Below are 24117 nucleotides of genomic sequence, written 5' to 3'. Positions count from 1 at the left end.
TTACACAGAAAAATGGAAAAGATACACAAAATGGTGTCTTAACCCCTTCGCTGCCAGGCCTTTTCCCCCTTTTGTGCCAAGCCTTTTTTTTTGCTATTTGGGGTAGTGCCAGATGAGGCCCCTGTAACTTTTTGACCACATAAGGTATCCACGCCAAATATGGTTCCTTTTCTTCCAGCATCATGGGGATTCTAAAGGTACTTAGGGTTTGTGGATTCCCCTGGAGGGGTCACGTAGTGATGCGACATAAACATTGCCTATCAAAACATTTTTTGGGCCCTTGCCTGTCGCGGGTACTTGGGCCTCCCACACAAGTGAGGCACCATTTTTACCGAGAGACCTGGGGGAACGCTGGGTGGTGGGAAATTTGAGTGAGCCCAGTGATGCCACAACTTTCCCACACAAAAATGTGTGAAAAAAGTGATTTCTTTCAGCTAAAATTGAGGTTTGCAAGGGATTCTGGGTAAGGAAACATTGGGGGATCCACGCAAGCCATACCTCCCTGGAAGCCCCGGGTGTCTACTTTTCAGAAATGTATGGGTTTGGTAGCTTTCCCTAGATGGCCGCCGAGCACGGGCCAAAAACACAGTTGACCCCCTTGCAAAACCAGATCGTTTTGACATAATTAGTTGTTTGTTTCTACAGTGTGACCATTTCTGCACAATATTGCAAGGAAAATGTGACAGACATTTTGAGGTTTGCAGGACATTGTGGATAAAATACCTTTTTGGAATTCACAAGAGAGACCTCACCATGAACTCCCATGGGTTTACGACAATATCTACAGTTGGTGGGTTATTCTTACATGGAACATACACCTTGGCAGAGAAACTAAAAAGACAAAGATTCCTGCACAGCCATCTATTCCTCAAACACACACACATACTGGTTGGATTTGGCACGAGGGTGAGTGATGGTTCAGTATATTAAATTTTATTAACAAGAGATTTCACAAAAATGAAATGCACTGTCAATAATTAAATGGACAAAAAACTGAACCAATGACTCGCAGCTCGTGAGCTGTAAAGCCACGGCAAGGCACCAACTACTTTACAGGCCAGTCACACACCTTTCATACGTGATACACACAAGACCATTCACACCACCAGGCACAAAACCAACACATCACAACATTCACAAAAAGGGACAAGGTTCACCCTGCTTCAGGAAGACAAAAAAGACAAATATTACTGCACAGCCATCTAATACTAAAGCACACACACATACTGGTTGGATTTGGCACGAGGGTGAGTAATGGTTCAGTATATACAACTGTATTAGCAAGTGATTTCACAAAAATGAAAAGCACCATTAATAATTGAAAGGACGAGAAACTGAACCATTGACTCACAGCTCGTGAGCTGTAAAGCCACGACAAGGCACCAACCTCTTTACAGGCCATTCATACACCATTCATACTTGTGACACATACAAAACATTCACGCCGCCAGCCGGGGGCCCATCACATTACAACACTCACACCAGCACACAGCGCCATTCACGGGCCCATCACTTCCACACGCCCACATTCCTGACACAGCAACTACACAAACTGATGGATTGCATGGAGTGGCGCTCAGCTAGCAGTGTGTGTAGTGACCAGCACCAAGTCACTACTCACACACCGCCAGCCGAGCGCCAGTGCACGCACACCGCCAGCCGAGCGCCACTCCACGCACACCGCCAGCCAAGCGCCACTCCACGCACACCGCCAGCCAAGCGCCACTCCACGCACACCGCCAGCCAAGCGCCACTCCTCACACACCGCCAGCCAAGCGCCAGTCCATGCACACCGCCAGCCATGCGCCAGAACACACAAACAGCCAGCCAAGCTCCAGTCCACGCACACCTCCAGCCAAGCGCCAACCTACACACACCACCATCATATTTAGGATTTTATATACAAAAAAACACAAACAAATTGCAAATAGATACAAATCTTCTAACACAAAATATGAAACTAAATACATTGCACTAATGCCAACCTTGAAACAGAATAATTTCTTTAAACACTACAGACCAGGCAGGTCACTTTACCACTCATGGAAGCTCCCAAAATTTATTTTGCGTGTGGTACGCTCTAAAACAAGCAGGCATACACAGCCCAGGGTTAGAAGGACACCCGGGACAGAAATAACGAGACTCCTTCCGCTTATCTCTTCGCCAACAGACTCTACATCTCCTAGTGGGAAAATCTTTTGAAGGTGTGGGAGGGATGTAATCCGGAAAGTGGCGATCTTTCAATCGAGCCACATCTTCCACCACTCCAAATCTAGGAACACTTGCCTGTTCCACAACAACAAGGCTAGCTATCACAGAGTGCTGAAAGTGAAGAAATGTCAACTTTGACGCAGGAGAACACTCCTTCAACACAATAAAAGCATTGAAATTTGCTAATTCGGAGAAATGGATGGCCAACTTCTTATACCAACCATAAGCCTTTTGAATAGCAGAGTAAGGTTCCAACCTCTGATCTACTCTGTCAACACCACCCATGTGCTTATTGTAGTCTAGAATGCACACAGGTTTGTGCACTTCAGCAACCTGACCCCAAACAGCCACAGGTGAAGTACTCATCGTGGATGGTAGTCCGCATGTACACATCCCTCCTGTCCACAAATTTTACAGCTAGTAGTTCATCACTACGCAAGGAACTGCACTGCCCCCTCTGAAGTTTTTTGCAAACAAGCTCTTTCGGATAACCTTTACGGTTAGAGCGGATTGTGCCACATGCAAAAGTGTCCACTTTATACAATTCCTTAAATAATTGCACAGCAGTATAGAAGTTATCAAGGTACAAATGGTGGCCTCTGTTAAACAGTCTTCTAGCAAGATCTCACACAATTTTCTCTGAAACTCCAAAAGTGGACGGACAACCTGGGAGGTCAATAGTAGAATCTCTACCAGTGTACACACGAAAATTAAAAACCTATCCTGTCCTACTCTCAGACAACATATACAGCTTAATTCCATAGCGTGCCCTCTTGCTAGGGATGTACTGCCTAAAAATCAAACTGCCCTTGAACAAGACCAAAGACCCTGGAGTATAGATCTCAGAAAATCGATCTACAAAGTGATCAAGAACGGGCCGAATCTTAAAAAGACGGTCACAGTCAGGGTGATCTCGTGGCAACGCCATAGAATTATCAACAAAATGCAGCATACGTAGCAAAAGTAAATACCGATTACGAGTCATAACTGCAGGAAATATGGCAGTTGCCAACAAGGGGCTAGTAGACCAATATGAAGCCAAGGTTGGCTTCCTTACCACACCCATCAATAAAGTCAAACCCAAAAACTTCTTAATCTCTTCCAGATATGTGGGAGACCACCGGGTAGCTCTAGACTGGGGCCTAAGTTTGTCACTGGTGTCCCTCAAAAACTGTTCAGCATACAAATTCGTCTGCACAACAATCTCACCCAAAAATACATCATCCATAAACTGAAAAAACTGTATAGGCAAAAAGTGTTCACAATCCACTCTACACCCTGCATCACCGCTAAAGGCAGGCAACACCGGCTGCACCATGTTTGGATCAACCCAAAGTCCAGCACTTCCAGTAGGAAGCCTAGCAGCCTCAGACTGCAATCCAGATGCCTCTTGCACCATCGGCACAGCAGTTTCCTCCTCTAAGACAGGCACTTCATCCGCACTGAGAGTTGCTTCATCCACACCAAGAGTACCTTCATCATCCGATGGTTCCATGTGGAGAGAAAACTCGCTGCCAAAATCTTCCTCTCCCTCAGACGCACTGTCAGTCTCATAATCCTGCTCAGAGGAAGATTCAAGAAGCATACCAACCACCTGTTGAGCAGTCATTCTACGGCTAGCCATAATGCTTATTAACCCCTTGCATGCTTCTGACGGAACCACTCCGTCATGAGCCACGGGCGCCGTGTGCTCATGACGGAGTGGTTCCGTCATGCTGCGGCCGTTGGCGGCCGCTCCACCCACGCGGCGCTGATTCCCCGCCTGTGCGGGCGACTAGCGCAAGTGGGTGGAGTCATGACGGAACCACGCCGTCATGAGCACAGCTCGCCCGTGACTCATGATGGCGTGGTTCCGTCATGAGCATAGCGGCGCCGCAAACCCCCCCTGCGCTGCGGCGGAATTCGCGCCGCAGCGAAGGGATTAATAAAGGTAACTTGTCAAACAAGTCAACAACAACAATCACTTTGTAAAATAAGTAATAAACAAAAAGCACCTTTATCAAAAACACATATATACTCCAAAACAATACCACTCACTTGCCAGAGGCAGCTGAACTACTCACCACCACCTACTCTGCACAGACACAGTATGGATCAACAATATCCCACTAAAAAAGAAAGAGAAAAGATATTACACAAGACTGTGCAACACACATCGCAAAGAATTTCATGCTCAAACCACTAACTAAATATGCTGCCATTATGACATCACTTACAAAAAAATTCATTCAAACATTACAATATTACTCATTTGGAGTAAATACAACAACAAAATTCTTACCAAAAAAATGCAACCACACAAAACTGCAGAACAACCACTGTCGAAACAGGAATCAAAAGCTTTAGACTAGAATAAAAAAGAGAACAAAACATTAATGTCACATATGCATGTAATGCTCTAGACCATCACGTACTGCACAAAATTTATTGCTTGAACCTTCCACTTTCAAGAAGGAAAGATCGATGGCCCAATCCTTTACAGGCAACGCGGCGAGAATCTGGAACTCCGCCTCGGCTCCGGACCACCCCCTCTTCCCAGTCCTTCAAAACTGACCTCAAAGTTCTCCTCCTGCAAAGACACTTCCAAACTTAATTCACGCCCTCTCTATTGTCTGAAGGAAGTCTTTACATTATAGGAAATTCTGTTCTCCATGTCTATAGAAGTGCCTTCCCAGTGTGTTCCTGTGTTTTGAGTGTCAGCCATTCATTCACTTTTATACCTCTACTTGTACTTTGTACACCTTTGTAACTTGCACACATGTCACTTTTCCTCTTGCGACGTATTGTTTGCTACCTCTTGTATTTTGTTTGCTTTTGATACATGCACAATTTACCACCATTGCCTCATGTAACATAACGTTTGCTCTTGTTTTCTGAGTGTCTGCCATTTATTGCAGTATTTTACCTCTACTTGTATTTTGTACTCTTTTGTAACATGCACACATCACTTTTTCCTCTTGTAACGTATCGTCTGCTATCTCTTTCTTTTTTTTTGCACTTTAAAATATTTAAAAAATAATGTGGCCATAAGGGGAGCGACCCTTGCCTAAGGGGCCGCTCCCACAAACCACCCCAAACCTAAAAAAAGAAAAAAAAAACCCTGGCGCTAGTGGCCATTCCTGCTGCACGATCGAACGATCGTGCAGCAGGAATGCATAAAAGAGACATCGGGGGCAGAGGCGTAGCTAGAGTGTGTGGCGCCCGGGGCTATCTCTCAGATTGCCGCCCCTGGGGAGGGGGTTGCTGGGGAAAAAGGACGGCGACCACTTGAAAGAGGTCCGAGAGACACTTAGTATCGCCGCTAATAGTTACCTCGATCATGCAAGTTACATGCACATACATGACACGGTCCAAGGCTACACAGTTTAATACACCGGTGACTGGCAGTACAAAAGAGAACACACAGACTGCATGATCTATCTGGGGACTCAGAAAAACCGCATGAGACATCCATCAGAGAGCTGCGTGAATAATTACCTGGTTATCCCCTCCGCAAGATGCAAACATGCACATACATGACACTGTTCAGGGATCCATCATCTACAGCTGACATTAAATGACCATTCATCATGGTCCCCCCCCCATTAAAGCAGTGCACTTTGTGATCTGCATGGTACATGTTCTTTGCAGCAGGCACATTAACCTTCTGTGCTACCTTTCCAGGAGTCAACCCTTCTACTAGACAAAACTCCATCTCTCTCTAGGAAGAACATTAATCACCAAAGTTATCATGACATTTTTATTGTTTATGAAAATTGCTGGAGGCCAGGAAGGAGGCAGCAAGTTTTTTTCAAACCATAATATACTTGCAAACACTACGCACCCACCCAAAATAGGTACCCAGTGAGGTCACACCGTTTGCATCGCCCTAACCTGCTCAAGGTTCATGTGACCTCAGTGACAGTCACAGCGACTGGATCACTGTTGCTCTAGGGTGTGCTGCTTCGTAGGCCTGCCCGCAAGACTGGAGATGAACTTCAGTATGGATTGTGGTGAACAGGCCTTCAAGGTTAACCCACAATTGACACCACTAGGGTACACCTGCTTGTGCTAAGACATCAAGCCTTCTAAGGTCTAGTGGGGCCTTCTAAGGTCTAGCATGGGAATGTGCTCCCTCAGCACAGTGGTCTGGTGGACTGGTCATGAAGGCTGAACCCGGTGCCCCAGTCCCAAATTCGACAGCTCTGGCCATAGTGCCACATCCTCTCCCCCACTGAACACCGTACTTGCCCACTGAGAGAAACTCGCACTGCCTTCAGCTATAACCTAATTGTGCCCGCTATAAACACTTGGATGTGGCTCAATTCAAATTATGCACTTGATAAGAGTAATATGCTGCCTAAAAAAAAAAAAAGCAACCACTCCTAGGGAATGCAAAGCATGTGAAATGTAAGCAGAAACAACATGGTTACCTTAACGATCTCTCACTCACTATTCAGAAATCAGCTAGTGGTTTTACCTGAAAAGTTAAGGACATGACTACAGGGCCCTGAAGGGAACCGTTTCAATGTCCATTGCTTATATCCCTACAAAACGTAAGCAGTATGGTATAAAGACCACATCCATAAACACAGAGCCATGGTACACATTGTGTTTTCCAATCCACCCATCAACCAGGTATTGCAGTACCTCCAGGAATGGTACACTTTCCCACCTGGGAACAACAATGCTTTTCAAAGAAAGACGAGAAAACGAAAGTAGCGCTTCACTGGCAAAGTCTGTAAAGTGAGGCTGATGTATTTGGATGTAAATAAAACCAATATGGCCACTTTGCAACCCCTCTGTCTTGCTTTATTTAGTTATGTATTTATTTTTCATATTTAAAACCTTCTATTTCTCTCCATCCTGCTGCACTTTGGAATAGAAAAATGTCAGAAAAAGGGCATTTCCCGCAAGTGTTTTTCTTTTTTGGATCCATTTCACAGGGAAGAAACTAAATGAAAGAAGTTGTGAACCGTTTCAAGTTACGGTTTTCAGTAAATGAGGAGCAAGACAGAAAGAGGGAATAATAGGAAGAGAGGGGGGGGACAGCTGCCAGCACAAAAAAGAAGAGGACATTGCCCGAGTCCAAATCCCTCCTCCCCAGCCCCAAAACTCACCTTTCTTCTCCGTTGCGCAGGAAGCAAATGGCTTCCTGCGCGATGGAGAACAAAGGGGAAACTTCCAATTACGTCAGCGCGGCTCACGCGCTGACGTCATTGACTGGGGGGCGGGGGGAGGCAGGGGAAGGTCTTCCCCCTGCCTTCCCAGTAAAATAAAAAAAAAAGGATCGACCACTCACGGGGGAGCGCCAGCGCTTCCCCCGTGGGTGGGTGTCATGACGAGCTGGACTCGTCATGGGCACATCGCGACTGTGCTCCATGACGAGTCCAGCTCGTCATGGACACAGAACGGGTTAAAAAAGGTCTGTCAACAAAAATCACAAGAGAGAGAACAGTGCTGAAATACCTCACCCATTTACTACAAAGTATTTTGTGCTTTACATCACTAAAGGTACACTTGGCAGCAATTGTCGTGTACACAAAAGGGGGAAGCAGGAACAGCTTCTTCACCTCACATGTGGTCAAACGATTCCTGGAAGGGGCAAAAAGAATTGCACCACCAAAAAGGGTACTAGCACCAACATGGAATCTAAAAATTGCTCTGGCACAATTAATGCCGGCACCTTTCGAACCACTGCACAAAGCAACGCTTACAATAAAAACAGCATTTCTAGTGGCAATAACATAACTAAGGAGAGTTAGCGAACTACAGGCACTAACACTACAGGAACCCTACTTTAAAATACATGGTAACAGAATTGTCATGAGGACAGATCCACAATTCATGCCAAAGGTGGTATCAAAATTCCACATAAATCAAAGTATACTGATACCAAGTTTCTTTCAAAGGACAAAGCAGAAAGAGCTTTACACACACATTTGATGCCAGAAGAGCAGTCATGTATTACGTGGAAAAGACTAAAGAATACAGGAAAACAAAACAATTATTTGTATCCTTTGCAAAAGGTTTTCTGGGGAGACCAGTAACCAAAAACACAATCGCAAGATGGATAGCACAAGCTATACAACTGTGTCACAAGCATGCAGGACAAACTTTACAAAAAGCGCCAGGGGCGCATTCAACAAGAAAGAAAGGAGCAACAATGCATTTCTTGCTAACACTCCAATTCAAGACATTTGCATGGCTGCAACATGGTCTTCTGTACACACATTCACAAAGCATTACTGTGTACACGTTCAAATGAACAAGGAAGCACAAGTAGGACAAAGGGTCTTACAGCATCTATTTACAAACCAAAGTTCATCTTCCACCCAGCCACCACAAGACTAGCAAACCACTACAAAGTCTATGCACAGCATTCTGAATCCAGAAAAGATTAACGCTGCAAAATGAATAGTTTCTTACCTGTCGGTGTAGTTTTGCAGCTTGAAGACTTTTCTGGGTTCACTAGTGAACCCACCCTCCTCCGCCAAAAGAAGATAACCATAAGGAGGACAAATGCAAACAAAAGACAAAAAAAATAGGAATCCGAAGATGGCTACCAAAGGTGGGGCTTCCGGAGAAAGTCTGTCGACGTCACAGAAGGGCACCAAATGGTACTACGTCGTCGATGCCCACCAACTGCAAAACAAGAGAAAAAATACTACAATTCCGAACCCATCCACTAGATGGCGGAATAATGCACAGCATAGTGAATCCAGAAAAGTCTTCAAGCTGCAAAACTACACCGACAGGTAAACTATTCGTTGTCCTCATCTTAATCAAACCATTCCAGCCCCAGCCGTCTTTTGCCAACCAGACTCTGTAGCTGAGAGGACACTTCACACACTGGGTGTTAAATGTGCTATAATGTACTACAGCAACCCGACCAAATCCTTTTGTAAAACCCTGCAACTTTTTGTGGCCTTTGGTAAACCTCACAAAGGTCATCATATATCAAAGGCAACTATAGCCAGGTGGATCGTTAAATGCATCCAGACCTGAAACTTTAAAGCCAAGAGATTTACTTGGCCCAGACCGCACTCCACCTGTAAGAAAGGTGCAACTATGGCCTGTCTGGGAAATATCCCCATAGCTGGCATTTGTAAAGAAGCTACATTGTCAACTCCACACACCTTCCCAAACCATGGCTGTGTAGGCATCTTGGCCAGGCAACAAGCTAGAGTCGGTCAAACAGTCTTAAGGATTTTGTTGCAGACTTCAGTACCATCTGCCGGTTACCTATGGGTTACTGCTTTACAGTGTGTGCACAGCATGTGTATCCACAGCCACACATGCTGCGAACAGAGCATGTTATTTACCCTGTAAGCATCGGTTTGTAGCTTGTAGTATTGTAGATTCCCATTTGCCCACCAACCTCCCCGTAAGCCAGAGGTTGCTATAGATAGCCTCACCTTTTTGTTTCTTACATGTATTACATTCCTGGTGTAGGAAGCTGGCTCTGTATATGGTACATCACTAGGTGGTTATACCGTGCACGTGGTCCAGACATTCCCCAGAGTTTACAGGGCTCAATGCAAACCCAAAGTGCTCTGCTATTGGTAGTGTGGGTGAGCAGCCTTGGGCATAACACAGAGGAGTGTAAGATGTGTTTGAGGTGTGTGTGCTGTAGATGCACATGATTTGCATACTCCTGCCTCTAGTGTTGGGTCCGAATGTTGCATGTTGTTTTTCTTCGAAGAAGTAATTTCCAGTGACATGGCAAGGTGACTCCTCCTTTTGGTTATAGTGCACATAGGTTTCAACTCCATTGTTAGATTGTTTTCTTTCAGCCCTCTGGTTTGGACGTGGTTTACTGTGCTCCGGGTCAAGACCATTAGTCGGTATCCCTTCCGATCGCAACGCACAGTACCCTGGTCAGTATTGTTTCAAATGTGTTTTCCCATCACCCGCGTGTCAAAAATCTGAAAACTGTTAGTTACATCAACAAAACCCCAACGGCGGCCTTTGGGCCTAGCCCATTCTTTCACTTCCACTCGAGATCAATATTGAGTAAATCTTCTGATGGAACGGACTCCAGTCCAATTCTGCCCTCCGTGCCATTACAAATATCCGCACACCGACATTCACAAAGTCTGTAACTTGTGCCTATCTCCGGAGCACAAGGAATAAGACTGAGACTCCTGTCATTTATTCTACTTGGAAAAAGACCCTCCTACAGATACAGACCCAGATCTATACCCTGCTAAACCTTCCCCGCCTGATGACACCTCATCCCAGAAGTTAATTGCCAGGGCCTCTACATACCATGGAGTTACTTTACATTAGGAATCTTTGGAAAAAGATTTCTTATTCAAAGCATTCTGGACCACACATAGGATAACACAAGCATTACTTATGTTAAAAGGTATGATGAGGTTTGCTGAGTACATTTTTAGGGATCCAGTGAGTGCACCTATTATAACACCTTGGGTGGATTAAAAAGAAAAAGGACCCCTCCAACTGACCCAATTTTTTATTAAGGACCAGCTTCCTTTAGATTCCTTGGTTGCGTTCAATTCTCTTTAAAGAGCATATTCACAAACTACAGAGAATGCACCACCTCCGGACAAAGAGTCCAAGCTAATAGATGCCTCAGGTAAAAGAGTGGCTGCTTAATCAGTCAGCCACTGGCGTATAGCCAATACACAAGGTCTTTTGGCTAGATACGATAGAGCCCCCTGGGACGAAATGGAAGACTCTCTCCTAGAAGAACACAGAAAAGATGCCAGGAACTAGTACAAGAGGGAAACCTAATTTCTAATTCCTCTTATTAGTTGTGCGTTGGATGCCACACATGATAACCAATCTCTGGTTTTAAACCAGAAGTACAACAAACAATACTAAATAAACTGTCCGACGAGGAGCATGTATTTGCTCCTCAAGCAGATTAATGACTTGAAGAAAGATACAGAAGTAGCAAAATCTATGGGGGCACTACAGTCGCTCTCTAAGAGAGGTTCCTTTTGCAGCTCATTTTATAGGGGAGGCTCTAAAAATACTTACACAGATGCCAGCACTTCTTCCTATAAACCACGGAATCAATCTTCACCTCTAGAGGCTTTTACAAAGGCGGTTACAGAAGGATTTTAAAGGTAGAGGTACCCCAACATGTACTTCTCTATCTTCCAACAAACACTGACTTCATAACCACCCCCGATCATCATACACCTGTCTATGAAAGACTTCATTAATTTCTTCCCATTTGGCAGTCAATAGCATCAGACAAATGGGTGTTGGACATTATCCAACATGGGTATTTCCTTGAGCTCACAAGCAGTCCTCCCAATATAACACCTCACATTCACAAACTCCCTCTAGAGCACCAACAACTGCTCGAATGAGCGGTACAAGTTTTTCTAACAAAAGGAGCTCTAGAACCAGTTCGAATACAACTCCACCGGTCATGGGTTTACTCACTGTACTTCCTAATCCCAAAAAAGGATGGTTCTCCACGACCAATATTAGATCTCAGACCTCTAAATTTATACATCAGAACACTTTTAGATGGTCACACTTCAACAAGTGCTTCCACCTCTAAGATAACTACTTTGTCAGCACTAGACTTAAAGTATGCCTACTTTCACATCCCTATTCACCCAACACATCACAAATACCTCAGATTTGTGGTAGCAGGATAACATCAATTCAAAGTGCTGCCATTTGTAGAAACTACTGATTTAGTAACTGCTGCACTTCACATTCACCAAATGTCTAGCAGTAGTAGCAGCTCATCTGAGAAGATAACAAATTCATGTCTTCTAAATGAAGATGCAAACATGGTGCTCAGGGAGCTTTGAGAACGCTCTTGGGGCCGAAAGAAGTGCTCCAGGATGCCTCTGACCTCCCGTCTTTTTCCATCTAGAAACGCCCCCAACACTCGGCCCGCACCCCGACTTGCCGTTCTCCCCCTCCCCCACCGAGGAGATTACCACACATTGTACCACTCATTTGCCCGCACTGCCACTGAGTTACGGGTGCGGCTGGAGGGGGGAAGGGCGCACAAACCTGACCTGCTGCATCCCAAAAGACCGGACTTCCACCGGGACCTGAACCAGGTCTCGACTGGAGGAGGAGGGGCACACGAGACAGACCTGCAGCATCCCACGAGACCGGACTTTTATCGCGGCTGCTTCTGAGGTACAGTTGCGGCTGGAGGGGGAGGGGCACACGAGCCTGACTCGCAATGTCCCATGAGACCGGTCCTTGACTGGGGTCTCAACCCGCGCATACCTCTGTGATACGATTTGCGGAGACTATGGATGTGGCGGCTGCAGGTACGGAAGTCTGATCTTGCTAGACTATTGACATCTTCCTAGCAGCTCCCGATGGCAACAAGGGGACCCGGGAGCACATAGTCTTGTATAGCGAGCGGTGGAGGGGCACAGGGGAGAAAGCACCTTCGATGCAGCCAGGAGTGCATTCCTGCACACACCGCTCGTGATGCCTGCAGTAAGCGTGCACATCAAGTACCCCCCTCTCTTAGAGAAGGATTAAGTGGGGACTGGCGTATGTAACACCATGGACATAACCCTTTACATGACCTCAAGATGGCTGCCTCAGTGGTCCCTTCCGCCCTGTACTACTACTCTGGGACTAAATCTGGACTTCAAACAGAACTCAAATCATAGCCCCCATCTGGCCTACCCATCTAGTCACTGAACCTGCGAGCGACCGTGGAGACCTTGCTTTTTAGCTGATGCCCGGTGGAGGTACATGATCGCTATAGAGGAGAGGAGCCGCGGACTTCCCCCTCTGCCCTCACCTGCCCAGCCAGACTTTGGGCAGACTTTCCCTTGTCTGTCGTTCTCTCCCTCCTACCCCTTGACCCTACCCTTTCCCCTCTACTCTCCTTTCACCCCATCCTCTTTGTCTTTTAATGTTTTCCCACAGAGACCTAGCGTTCTGGCCGTTGCTCGGTGGAGCTACCTGATAGCTAAAGAGGAGATGGGCTTTGGACTCCTCCCCCCTTCACCCTGCCGTCACCTACCCAGCTGGTCTGCGGGCAGATATTCCTTCGTCTCCCTGAACCCCCTTCCCTGCCCCCTTATCCTTCTTCACTTCCATGCTCTCAATGTTTTTCTAGCAACTGATGTTACCCGAATCTAATGTACTGTGTAGCTTTGTGGAACCTTATGTAAAGCGCTCTGATACCTATGGGTCTAGCCAGCGCTATATAAACATTAAATAAATACATCTATACGATTGACTCATCAAAGCCAACACACATCTCAAGTGTTTACAAAACACTCCAATTACAATAAATCTCCTTCAATTGGTATTCACAATCCATGTTCAAAAATCCTATCTTCAACATACACAACTGCAACCCTATCTCGGAGCTATCCTAAAAACTCAAACTGGTTTAGTCTATCCCAATGGAGCCAGAATTCACAATTTCCAAACACTGCTACTACAATTTCAAAGCAACCAATATCTAACAGTAAGAACTTTCATGCAACTTTTAGGGATAATTGGATCATGCATTGCCGTAGTACCTCATGCTTTATTAAACATGCGTCCTCTACAAGAATGCTTAGCATGACAGTGAAATCAATCACAGGGTCAACTAAAAGATCTAGTGTTGGTAGACAGCCGCACCCATCGCTGTTTGCAGTGGTGGAACACCCACAAATTGTCAAAAGGGCGGACCTTCATTGACCCTGTTCCACAAGTTGTGCTCACAGAGGATGCAACCCCCTACAGGGTGGGGTGCCTATCTACAGCATCTAACAGTTCAGTGTCTCTGGTACACCAAACACAAAAGTCTCCACTCAACTGTCTAGAGCTTGTCAGGGATATTAGCCTACGCTTTTCCGCCTCTCCCGTTTCTGGTTTGAAAGCTCAGGCAAACAGCGCTCACACTCATTTTGGTGGCTCCCACATGGGCCTTTCAGCTGTGGTTCACCACACTCTTGGAGCTATCAGTGGTTCCACATCAAAAGCTGCATCTGAATTTCAGCCTTCTCACTCACTCAGCCTTCAAACTCAGAACCCTGGAGAAATCAGGCACCCAAACCCCAAGGAGCTCAACTTAGCAATTTGGCTCCTGAAGTCATAGAGTTTGGATACTTAAATTTGCCACCAGATTGCATGACTGTTCTTAATGAAGCAATAAAGCCTACCACCAGAGGTTGTTATGCAACTAAATGGAAACAATTTGTTGTCTATTTTAACAACAACCCTCTAGATGCTTCTGTACAAATCATTATCTTTTGCATCTACACCAGGATAGTCTAGCCTGCACATCTATTCGATTGCACCATACCACAGTAGCTGCATATTTGCAAAACCGACAGCAGTTATCTTTAATCAAGGTTCCTGTAATTAAAGCCTTTATGGAAGGCTTAAGAAGAGTAATACCACCCAGAATACCTCTGGCACCAGTGTGGAATCTCAACATTGTGCTTACAAGACTCATGGGTCCACCTTTTGAACCATTGCACAATTGTCCTTTACAGTTTTTTTCATAAAAGGTTGCCTTCCTCATTGCTATCACTACTTAAAAAACGTTGGTGAGCTACAGGCATTAACCTTAGAAGAACCCTTCTTTCAACTCCATAAAGATAGGGTAGTTCTTTTCACCAATCCAAAATTCCTTCCTAAAGTAGTTTCTGCTTTTCATCTTAACCAATCAGTGGAGTTACTTGTGTTCTTCCTTCAACCTGATTCTGTAGCAGAAAGAGCCCTTGACACACTTGATGTCAGAAGAGCCCTATTGTACTATTTTGAATGGACAAAAGGTTTTCGTAAGACAAAGCAACTGTTTGTTGTATTTGCTCCATGTCGCAATGGCAATCCGATCTCTAAATCTGGCATTTCGAGATGGATTATTAAATACATTCAGACTTGCTATGCTAAAACTTTAAAGAACTTTATCTATACCTCCTAGACTCATTCCACTCGCAAAATAGGAGCAACTATGCCTTTTTAGGTAACATTCCTATAGCTGACCTCTGTAAGGCAGCAACATGGTCCACACCACACACATTTATCAAACACTATAGTGTGGATGTGTTGGCACGTCAACAAGCAAATGTAGGGCAAGCAGTGTTGAAGACACTGATCAGCAGTTATCCACCACTATGGGAGAATACTGCTAAATAGTCTTGCATGTGTATCTAAAGGCCAGATGACTCAACGGATTTTGTTACTTACCCAGAAAGCTTCTGCTCTTGGCATGTAGAGCAGTAGATTCACATGCGCCCTCCCACCTCCCCAGGCAACTGTAGTTGCAGTTCTCATCTACATCACATATGCACGAACAACTCTGTAGTACACTCACTTACTCCATTCTCACCCTCTTGCCTGAAAGCAATCTAAAAATGGAGTTGATGCCCATGCGCACTATCACCGAAAGGAGGAGTCCCCTTACCTCGTGACTGGAAATACTTCTTCGAAGAAAAACAACTAGCAAACATCCGGACCCGACACTAGATGGCAGTAGTATGCAAAGACTGTGAATCTACAGCTCTACATGCCAAGAAGAGATGCTTACTGGGTAAGTAACATAATCCTTTTGAAAGCTGGAATCCAGTTAAACATCAGTCTGGTTCTTGGAGCTATGAGACCCCTGTGCTTTCATGGAACCCTGGTGCAGCTGGTATTTTGGTGAGTAGTAGTGTGTTATTGTTCCAGTAATTTGTTTTACTAGCAGAAACATGTTGTACTGCAAGACCTATTCCCACAGATCTGCTTCTCGGGGTCCCTAGTGTGGTCTATGTGGCTCATCAACACTGTGGATCAGACTACTGATTTTCTCCACAAGGCTTTCATAGACAGTTCTTTGGAATGTGTCTCTACCCTCCCTCCCCCTTCCCCAATCACCCCAAACCTATACCAGTATTTTGAACTTGAGTGGATGGAATTGTGCAAGGTGCATCACAGCTAGAGTTGGATCCTGCTCCCACCATCTTTTGTTGTCCAGAAATGGTAAGCAAGTGCTGGGCTGCTGGTGGTTTGGTTCCATGGGGACCTTCCACCAGTGGTAGAACAGAGTGTAGACATGCCTAGAATGACCAGTTTATATGGGAGTCCACTACTGCAAATGGTCATCGACACGTCAGAGATGGATAAGAGTTTGAACAAACATGCACGCAACCTTGGCTGAAAAACTGAGAAAATTGGGGTAAACTGAAAAAGATCAGGTGGTTTTGGGAGAGAGTGCCCTCTGTTGGAAGTCATTCATTGTGCGAGAAATTGGTTCTCATCCACAGTTCTGTGAAAAATAAGGGACTAGGTAAAAGTATGAATTTGAGCAAATGAGGTGTGCATTTATTGACACATACATGCTAGTGTGACATCAGCATGCAGAGCTCTCAAAAGTTTAGAAGCAGTCTACTGCTTTGTTCAGGGTACCTAAGATGTGGAGAATGGAAAAAAGCTATCGAAGAAGATTATTTCTTAAACAAGTAATTTAATACTTTTATTGTGTGTAATTTATCAATTTTAGCCAGATGTCAATAATTCTGAATGTGATGTAATTTCTCGTTACTAGAAACTAAAATGTTTTTCCTTGTCAGAGACGCCTTGTAAGCCTTACCCATCAATGGTTATCTGCATCCCTTTCCTTCCTCAGGACAGTTTTATGTGATGATGACCCCACAAGATGTGTTACCTGCCGGAACACAGAGAACTATTGCTCCAAGAACTCACCCATATTCTCCGTATGTACCCCAGGTCACTCCTGTGTGCACTTCTAACTTTATTGCCTTGTTTCTGTTGTCGGTGGTATGTGATAATGGTACTATTTTATTGGCAGTTAACCTTTAATCAACATGATGACCAAGCATGGTCAGAAAAAGTGCTCAGTCTTTTATGAACTAAACCCAAATGTAGTTGAGGATTCTGCATGACCATATGTCTTAAAAAAAAAAAAAGTCAGTTTAACTGGACTGGCTGCCTAAAATCCAAGAATGAGCTACTGAGCACTAGTGCAGTTTTTTTTATGACTATTCAAAGAAAAGTGAGCAGACGAGTATTAGTCTAAAATGGAACAAAAAACGATACTGCCGGTTAAATCTCAGTCAGAAGTTCCAGAAGAAGAACCAATCAACAACACTTGAAATAGAATTTCTTCTGGTATTATTGGCGTCACACAACTCCATAAGCCATGCTTGTTTAGCTATAATGCAATCAACTGTTATCTAGCTGTTTCCAGTTTAGAAGCCAGCTCCCTACATACAAAGAATAAGGTGATGTTTGGCCTTGTGTATGTTTGAGTAGTATCATAAAGATTTTTTACCATCACATTTATGTACAGACCTTTCTGCCTATGAGGACCAGTTAGAGAATGTTGTCTGCAAGATGTGAACATTACTTTACCTTATTAAGTTGGAGGACTAGGTAAGACTCAGTCTCGCACAAAGCTCAAGCAATCGCTTGATGCAGACAGAAATACATGTTCGAGGCATATGAGCTGCAGAGAACACACTTAGGATAGTAGATTGCCATCTGGTGTTGGGCTCGGATGCTTGCAGTTTGTTGTCTTCGGAAGAAGTCTTTGTGGTCACGAGATAGGTGACTCCTCCCTTGGATGACAGTGCGCATGGGCATCAACTCCATCGTTAGATGTTTTTTTTCCGCCGTTTGGTTCGGAAGCAACTTTTCCGCTCCGGTTGGAAATATCAATTCCAAGCTTTTCGAAGCGCAAAACTTCACACAAAACATCGAAGCACCTTCATTCTCGACATCTATTTCATCGGCTCGATTCCAGACGTCAACGCGAGCCGCTGGGCCTATCCACGCCGTGAGGCCTACGGCTCATGGAAAGGACGCCTTTCAAAAAATGCCCCCAGTGTGGAGCAAAATTTCCACACAGTGACCACCACAAAGTCTGCAACCTGTGCCTAGCACCTGAACACGACGAGTCCAGCTGTCCAGCCTGCGTATTCTTTCGATCCAAAAAGACCATTTGAGATCGAAGGACTCGAAGACACATCATGGCACAGAGAACAGCTCCGGAACCAGAGGACATCTTTGAAGGCCCCGATGTCCCAGAAGAAGATTCCGAAGATCTACAAATCCTCTCCGAAACAGACGACTCGGACGACCCCATCACTCCTGGGTAACGTGTGAGTACTACTGCCCCTGCCCCAACCCCTCCAAAACCAAAGGCATTGGTCAAGACTTCGCCTGCTGGCCCCAGTCGAGACCGAAAACATCCTTCAGAAGCTCCGCCTCCAGGCTCGGACCCGAAGAAATATAAGCCTTCCGGTAGCTCGGGACCGAGCAAACCGCATGTCATTGTCCAACCGGCACCGAAGACAAAAGACCACTCGGCACCGAAATCGGCTCCAACGCCTTCGGCCCCGAAAACACCAAGGCCAATAGATAAACCGGCACCAAAGGTTCCCAAGCCTACAGATACAACTTTGGCTCCGAAACCATCATCGGCACTGAAACCATCATCGGTACCAAAACCAACGGCTAAGGACTCTCATACACCTCCTAAAGCCAAACACTCCACCGATCAACCAAAACCTCGATCGGGACCGAAAAAATCGGCACCTAAGACTGTTCCTGAGGAACAAGAACTTTTTCATCCAGATCCCATCGACCCAAGGCAGAAAAAGATTTATATTAATCCAAAGACTGGACATGTCACCCCGGTGCCATGTAAAAAACGGAAACTGGACACACCACCTGCCCCAGTTCCTAAAAACAGGAAGGACTCTGCAACATCGCCTATGCCCCCTTCCTCTCCTATACTGCCTTCTAACCTAGCCCCTCTGCCTACACCACCCTTACCTATACCCTCTCCATCACATACACCAACTCCACAGGATGATGATGATGATGACCTAGGGGGTGGGGGTGACCCTAATGATCCGTTCACGGATCCAGATACCTCACCACTGGATGACTGGGCATTCCCTCTACCAGACATGCCTGACCCTCAGCCATATCCTTCCAAACCATCGCTTCCATGCGATCACCTGGGGTTTGGCCAATTATTAAATAGAGCGGCACTTTACCACGGCGTCACAATGCACTCCGATGCACCAGAGGAAGACTTCCTATTAGACACTTTTGAACAATCTCAAAAGTCTGTACAAATTCTACCCATGATTAAAGGAGTCATAAAACACGCCCCAAAGTATTTAAAGACCCCGTCCGTGCCAGGGTTCTTAACCCAAGGATAGAAAAGAAATATAGGCCTGCCCCTGAAGATCTGAATTACATCAAAGGGCAGCTCCCTTTAGATTCTTTGGTCGTTTCCAATGCCAGGAAATGCGCCAACTCCCAAACCACAGGAGATACACCACCCCCAGACAAAGAATCCAAACTGTTAAAAGCCTCTGGCAAAAGAGTAGCAGCACAAGACGCTAATCATTGGCGTATTGCCAACACCCAATCCCTACTAGCACACTATGACAGGGCCCACTACGACCAATTAGAGACTCTTACAACATCTGCCAGAGCAATATAAAACCCAGGCAAATTACCTTATCCAGGAGGTAAAACTTATTTCAAATGCAGCAATTAAATGTGCGCTTGACGCCGCACACACTTGCCTCTAGAGCAATTAACACAAGTGTGCTCCTTCAACGACATGCCTGGCTACGCATTTCAGGCTTTAAGCCAGAGGTACAAACTACCATACTTAGTCAGCCATTCAACCAGGAACAGCTCTTTGGGCCAGCAGTAGACACTGCCCTTGAAACAAATGAAGAACGACACAGAGACGGCTAAGTCCATGGGAACATTACAGTCTCCACAACCACGTGGTTTCTTTCGGCGCTCTTTCTACAGAGGAGCCTCCAAAAATATGGGAACGGACACCTCCTCTACATTCAAAACCGCTACAAAAACATCCCCCAGTAGAGGGTATTTTAGAGGCGGATACAGAGGAAACAATAGCAAGGGGCGAGGTCGAGGTAATAACACTCGCACCTCCACTGCCACAAAACAGTGACTTTCCTCCAGGCCATTCCACTCCAGTGGGGGGGGGGGGGGGGGGGGGGGGGGGACTAAAACAGTTCTTACCTGTCTGGAACTCCATCACAACAGACAATTGGGTAAGACAAATTATCCAGTATTGTTGCTGGCTGGAACTCACAACTACCCCCCACACATACCACCCAAACAGCGTTCCCTGTCACCAGACCATCTTACGCTCCTCAAACAAGAGGTTCTCTCATTGCTTCAAAAATACGCAATAGAACCAGTTCCCTTAGAACATCAGGGTACAGGGGTATATTCACTCTACTTCCTAATCCCCAAGAAGGACGGGACTCTAAGACCAATACCTCAGACCCCTAAATCTGTACACAAACTCAGATCATTTCCACATGATCACTCTTCAACAAGTGCTCTCACTACTGCAACAAGGCGATTTCCTTGCCACACTAGATCTCAAGGACGCCTACTTCCACCTTCCCATACATCCAGCCCACAGGAAGTATCTAAGGTTTGTGATGGGCGAACAACACTACCAGTTTAGTCCTTCCATTCGGGGTAACAACCGCACCCAGAGTATTCACCAAGTTCGAGGCATGTGGGCTGCTGAATTCATATCTGTGCATAGATCGCCGCCTAGTGTTGGGTCCGGATGTTTGCACGTTGTTGTCCTGGAAGAGTCTTCGAAGTATCCTTGGATAGGTGACTCCTCCCCTGGACTACAGTGCGCATGGGCATCCTCTCCATCCTCAGATTGTTTTTTTCCGCCATTGGGTTCGGATGTGCTATCTTAGCTCAAGTTAGGAAAATATTTTTTCGAGGCCAAAAGGCCTTTAGTTCGCGTCGGTACTGTTTATCGATCGGGTTTCGATAGAATTTGTTAGTTTACTAACTTTCAGCACCGACTGCTTTCGCATTTACCTGTCCATCGACGACTTCGACGATGAAATCCAGGACGCCGTTCAAAAGGTGTCCGGTATGCAATGCGAAGTACCCACACATCGACGTCCATCCGGTGTGCAACAAATGCCTTTCGCCGGACCACGACGAATCAACATGCATGGCCTGTGCCCGGTTCCGCTCGAAGAAGACTCTGCGGAATCGACGAGCGGCGAGACTCGAGGCGCAGCACGCGGCACCGGCCCCGACAGACATCTTCGGCGAGGCCGAGGACGTCGAGGAATTGGAAGTCTTGCCCTCCAGTCCCGTTTCCGAACACGAACCCGGATCGGACGAGGAAGACGAGTCACTCTTCCACAGAGGTGAAGACGACACCGAGGTAGGAGACGACGAGGAGGCCTTCGGGGCCGAAGAAAGTAGCTCCAATGATGAACAAGGCCTACCTGTTCAAACCGTTCAAACACCAGTGCCACAGCCTATGGCTCCGGTCGAGGGATCGCCTTCGGGCCTTACCCGAGACCCATCCCGCAGTTCTTCGGCCCCGCCCTCGGGCCCGGCCTCGGACGTTCAGCGGCAGCCATTACTACATAAACAGGCTGGTTTCCCTATCACAAAACCGAAACCGAAAGCTGCTCAGGTCCCACCGAAACCGAAACTTAAAGTAGCGCTGGTCGGATCGAGGCCTTCGACGCCAGCGCACCGCGTCGGCACCGACCGCACAAAGAGGGACTTCGGTGCCGAACTTGAGGCGGGCGACGTTGGAGTCGACAAACGGAAAAAAGCCATCGGCACCGACAAACCTGCTCGGCTACCGGCACCGACGACACCAAGGGCCGTACCGCCTGCTGTGTCTCACATCGCTCCCTCGACGACACCTAAGCCTCAGGTATCGAAGACTTCGGTGATCTCTTCACCCCGACTCGATGACCCTCCGGCACCGAAAAAATCTACGGCCGCCTCTACGAGCCTGGCCGGTGCCAAAGCCTCGAAGGCGCCCCAAGTACGACCTGGTGTGACGCAAGGCAGCAAAACCACACCTGTCCTCCAGGACACGTCGGGCTCCGGTTCGGTCGGAGCTCCCGCAGCCTCTTCGGTGCCGACCAACATTACCTTCGGCTTGCCTCCGTCAACAATCCCAAAAATGTTCCAACTCAGGACACGGGTCACCCAACCTACGGTCACACCTGCTGAGACGTCTCCAGCACGTATCATCGACGCCGGCACTGGCAGAATGATTCTCCAGGACCGAAGGATAACTTCGGAGCCGCCATTGGACCCTTTCAGGATCCCACTAAAAAGGAAGTTGCCTGCAGAATCGGAACCTCTCCTTTATGAACCCTTCCATTCATCCTACCTGGATCCACACCGGTTCTCCCCCACACGCTCCGATACAGACGCATTGGAGGACTACATGGCTGACCAAGTCCCCTACCATGTAGACACGGACCCTGATGACCAGCAGGACCCTGATCAAACTTGGGGCGACCCTGCAGACCCCAGTGCACCTCTCGATGCACAGGATCCACAACTCTATGGGGCAAAGACATCTCCTACGGAGGATACTGCAGCGTTCAATGCTCTTATCGAACGTGCTGCCAATAACCATGGGGTGCAGCTTCACTCTGATACCATCGAAGATGACTTTCTAATGGACACCTTTGCATCCTCAGAAAGACATGTAAAGACTCTGCCAATGTTGAAGGGGGTCCTCAAACCAGCCAAGGACATTTTCAAAGAACCCACCAGGGCACGAGTGATAAACCCCAGGATTGATAAAAAATACAGATCAGCACCTGGGGATCCTACTTACATCAGAGGACAATTACCACTCGACTCCATCGTCGTAGCGAATGCACGCAAGAGGGCACACTCGCAAACAACAGGTGACGCTCCTCCCCCGGACAAAGAGTCCAAGGTGTTAGAAACCTCTGGCAAGCGAGTTGCCGCCCAAGCTGCCAACATATGGCGCATAGCCAACACTCAGGCGCTCCTTGCTCGCTATGATAGAGCGCACTATGACACACTTGAGCAAATATTCCAACATCTCCCTGACCAGTTCAAGGAAGGCGCAGAAATGCTCATCAGAGAAGGACAGCTACTAACGAACGCTTCCATCAAATGCGCACTAGATGTTGCAGACACGGCTGCCAGAGCCATAAACACAAGCGTCATGTTGCGACGACATGCCTGGCTACGGATCTCAGGATTCAAGCCTGAGGTACAAAACAATATACTGAACCAGCCCGTCAACCCCGACTATTTATTCGGGCCAGAGGTTGACACCACCCTCGAAAAGATAAAAAAGGATACGGACACTGCAAAGTCCATGGGCGCACTACAAACTCAGTCCTTTCGGAGCGGCTCCTTTCGTCGCCCCGGAAACGAGGGAGCAGGTAGAGGACAGGGGTCACAACAAACATATAACAAAGGCAATACACAGACCACCTATGATAAAAACACCCGAGGTGGATATCGTGGCTCCAGCACAAAGGGCAGAGGACGCGGCTACGGCAACACCAGGTCCTCCCCCAAGAACAAGCAGTGACGCCCTCTCCCTTCCTCCCGACCACATAACACCTGTCGGAGGAAGGCTACAAAGGTTCCTGTCCACGTGGAATTCCATCACCACGGACAGGTGGGTCAAAGATATTATAAAATACGGTTACTGTCTGGAGTTAACCTCCACTCCACCCACAATACCACCAAGAAGCCGTCCTATGTCCTCAGAGCACTTAACGCTCTTACAGCAAGAAGTGCAAAGTATGCTTCTAAAAGGCGCTATAGAGGTCGTACCCATCCACGAGCAGGGTGCGGGAGTGTACTCCCTCTACTTCTTAATTCCAAAAAAGGACGGGTCGCTCAGACCTATATTGGACCTGAGACCCCTGAACCAGTACATTCTTTCAGAGCACTTTCATATGCTCACTCTACAGCAAGTCCTTCCGCTTCTCAAGCAGGGAGACTTCCTAGCCACACTGGACCTCAAGGATGCGTACTTTCACATACCCATCCACCCCTCACACAAAAAATACCTCAGGTTCACTGTTCAGGGGCAGCACTATCAGTTCAAAGTCCTTCCCTTCGGCGTGACAACAGCGCCCAGGGTTTTCACGAAGTGCCTCG

The 24117-nt window shown here is 46.7% G+C and overlaps 1 protein-coding gene across 3 annotated transcripts in view; it reads left to right on the top strand.

Annotated features, from left to right (window-relative positions):
* The window catches only part of USF2 (upstream transcription factor 2, c-fos interacting), a 297619-nt gene that overhangs the window by 146907 nt on the left and 126595 nt on the right, over positions 1-24117 (top strand). For all 3 annotated transcript variants that reach the window (XM_085615849.1, XM_085615850.1, XM_085615851.1), the window contains exon 6: positions 16772-16859. In XM_085615849.1, the coding sequence (XP_085471975.1) occupies positions 16772-16859 (88 nt within the window). The remainder of the gene's footprint in view (positions 1-16771; positions 16860-24117) is intronic.

The sequence above is a fragment of the Triturus cristatus genome, chromosome 7 (genome assembly GCF_964204655.1).
Source record: "Triturus cristatus chromosome 7, aTriCri1.1, whole genome shotgun sequence".
NCBI lineage: Eukaryota > Metazoa > Chordata > Amphibia > Caudata > Salamandridae > Triturus > Triturus cristatus.
Note: the sequence above shows the minus strand (reverse complement) of the source record. Positions and strands in the feature narration are given on the sequence as shown.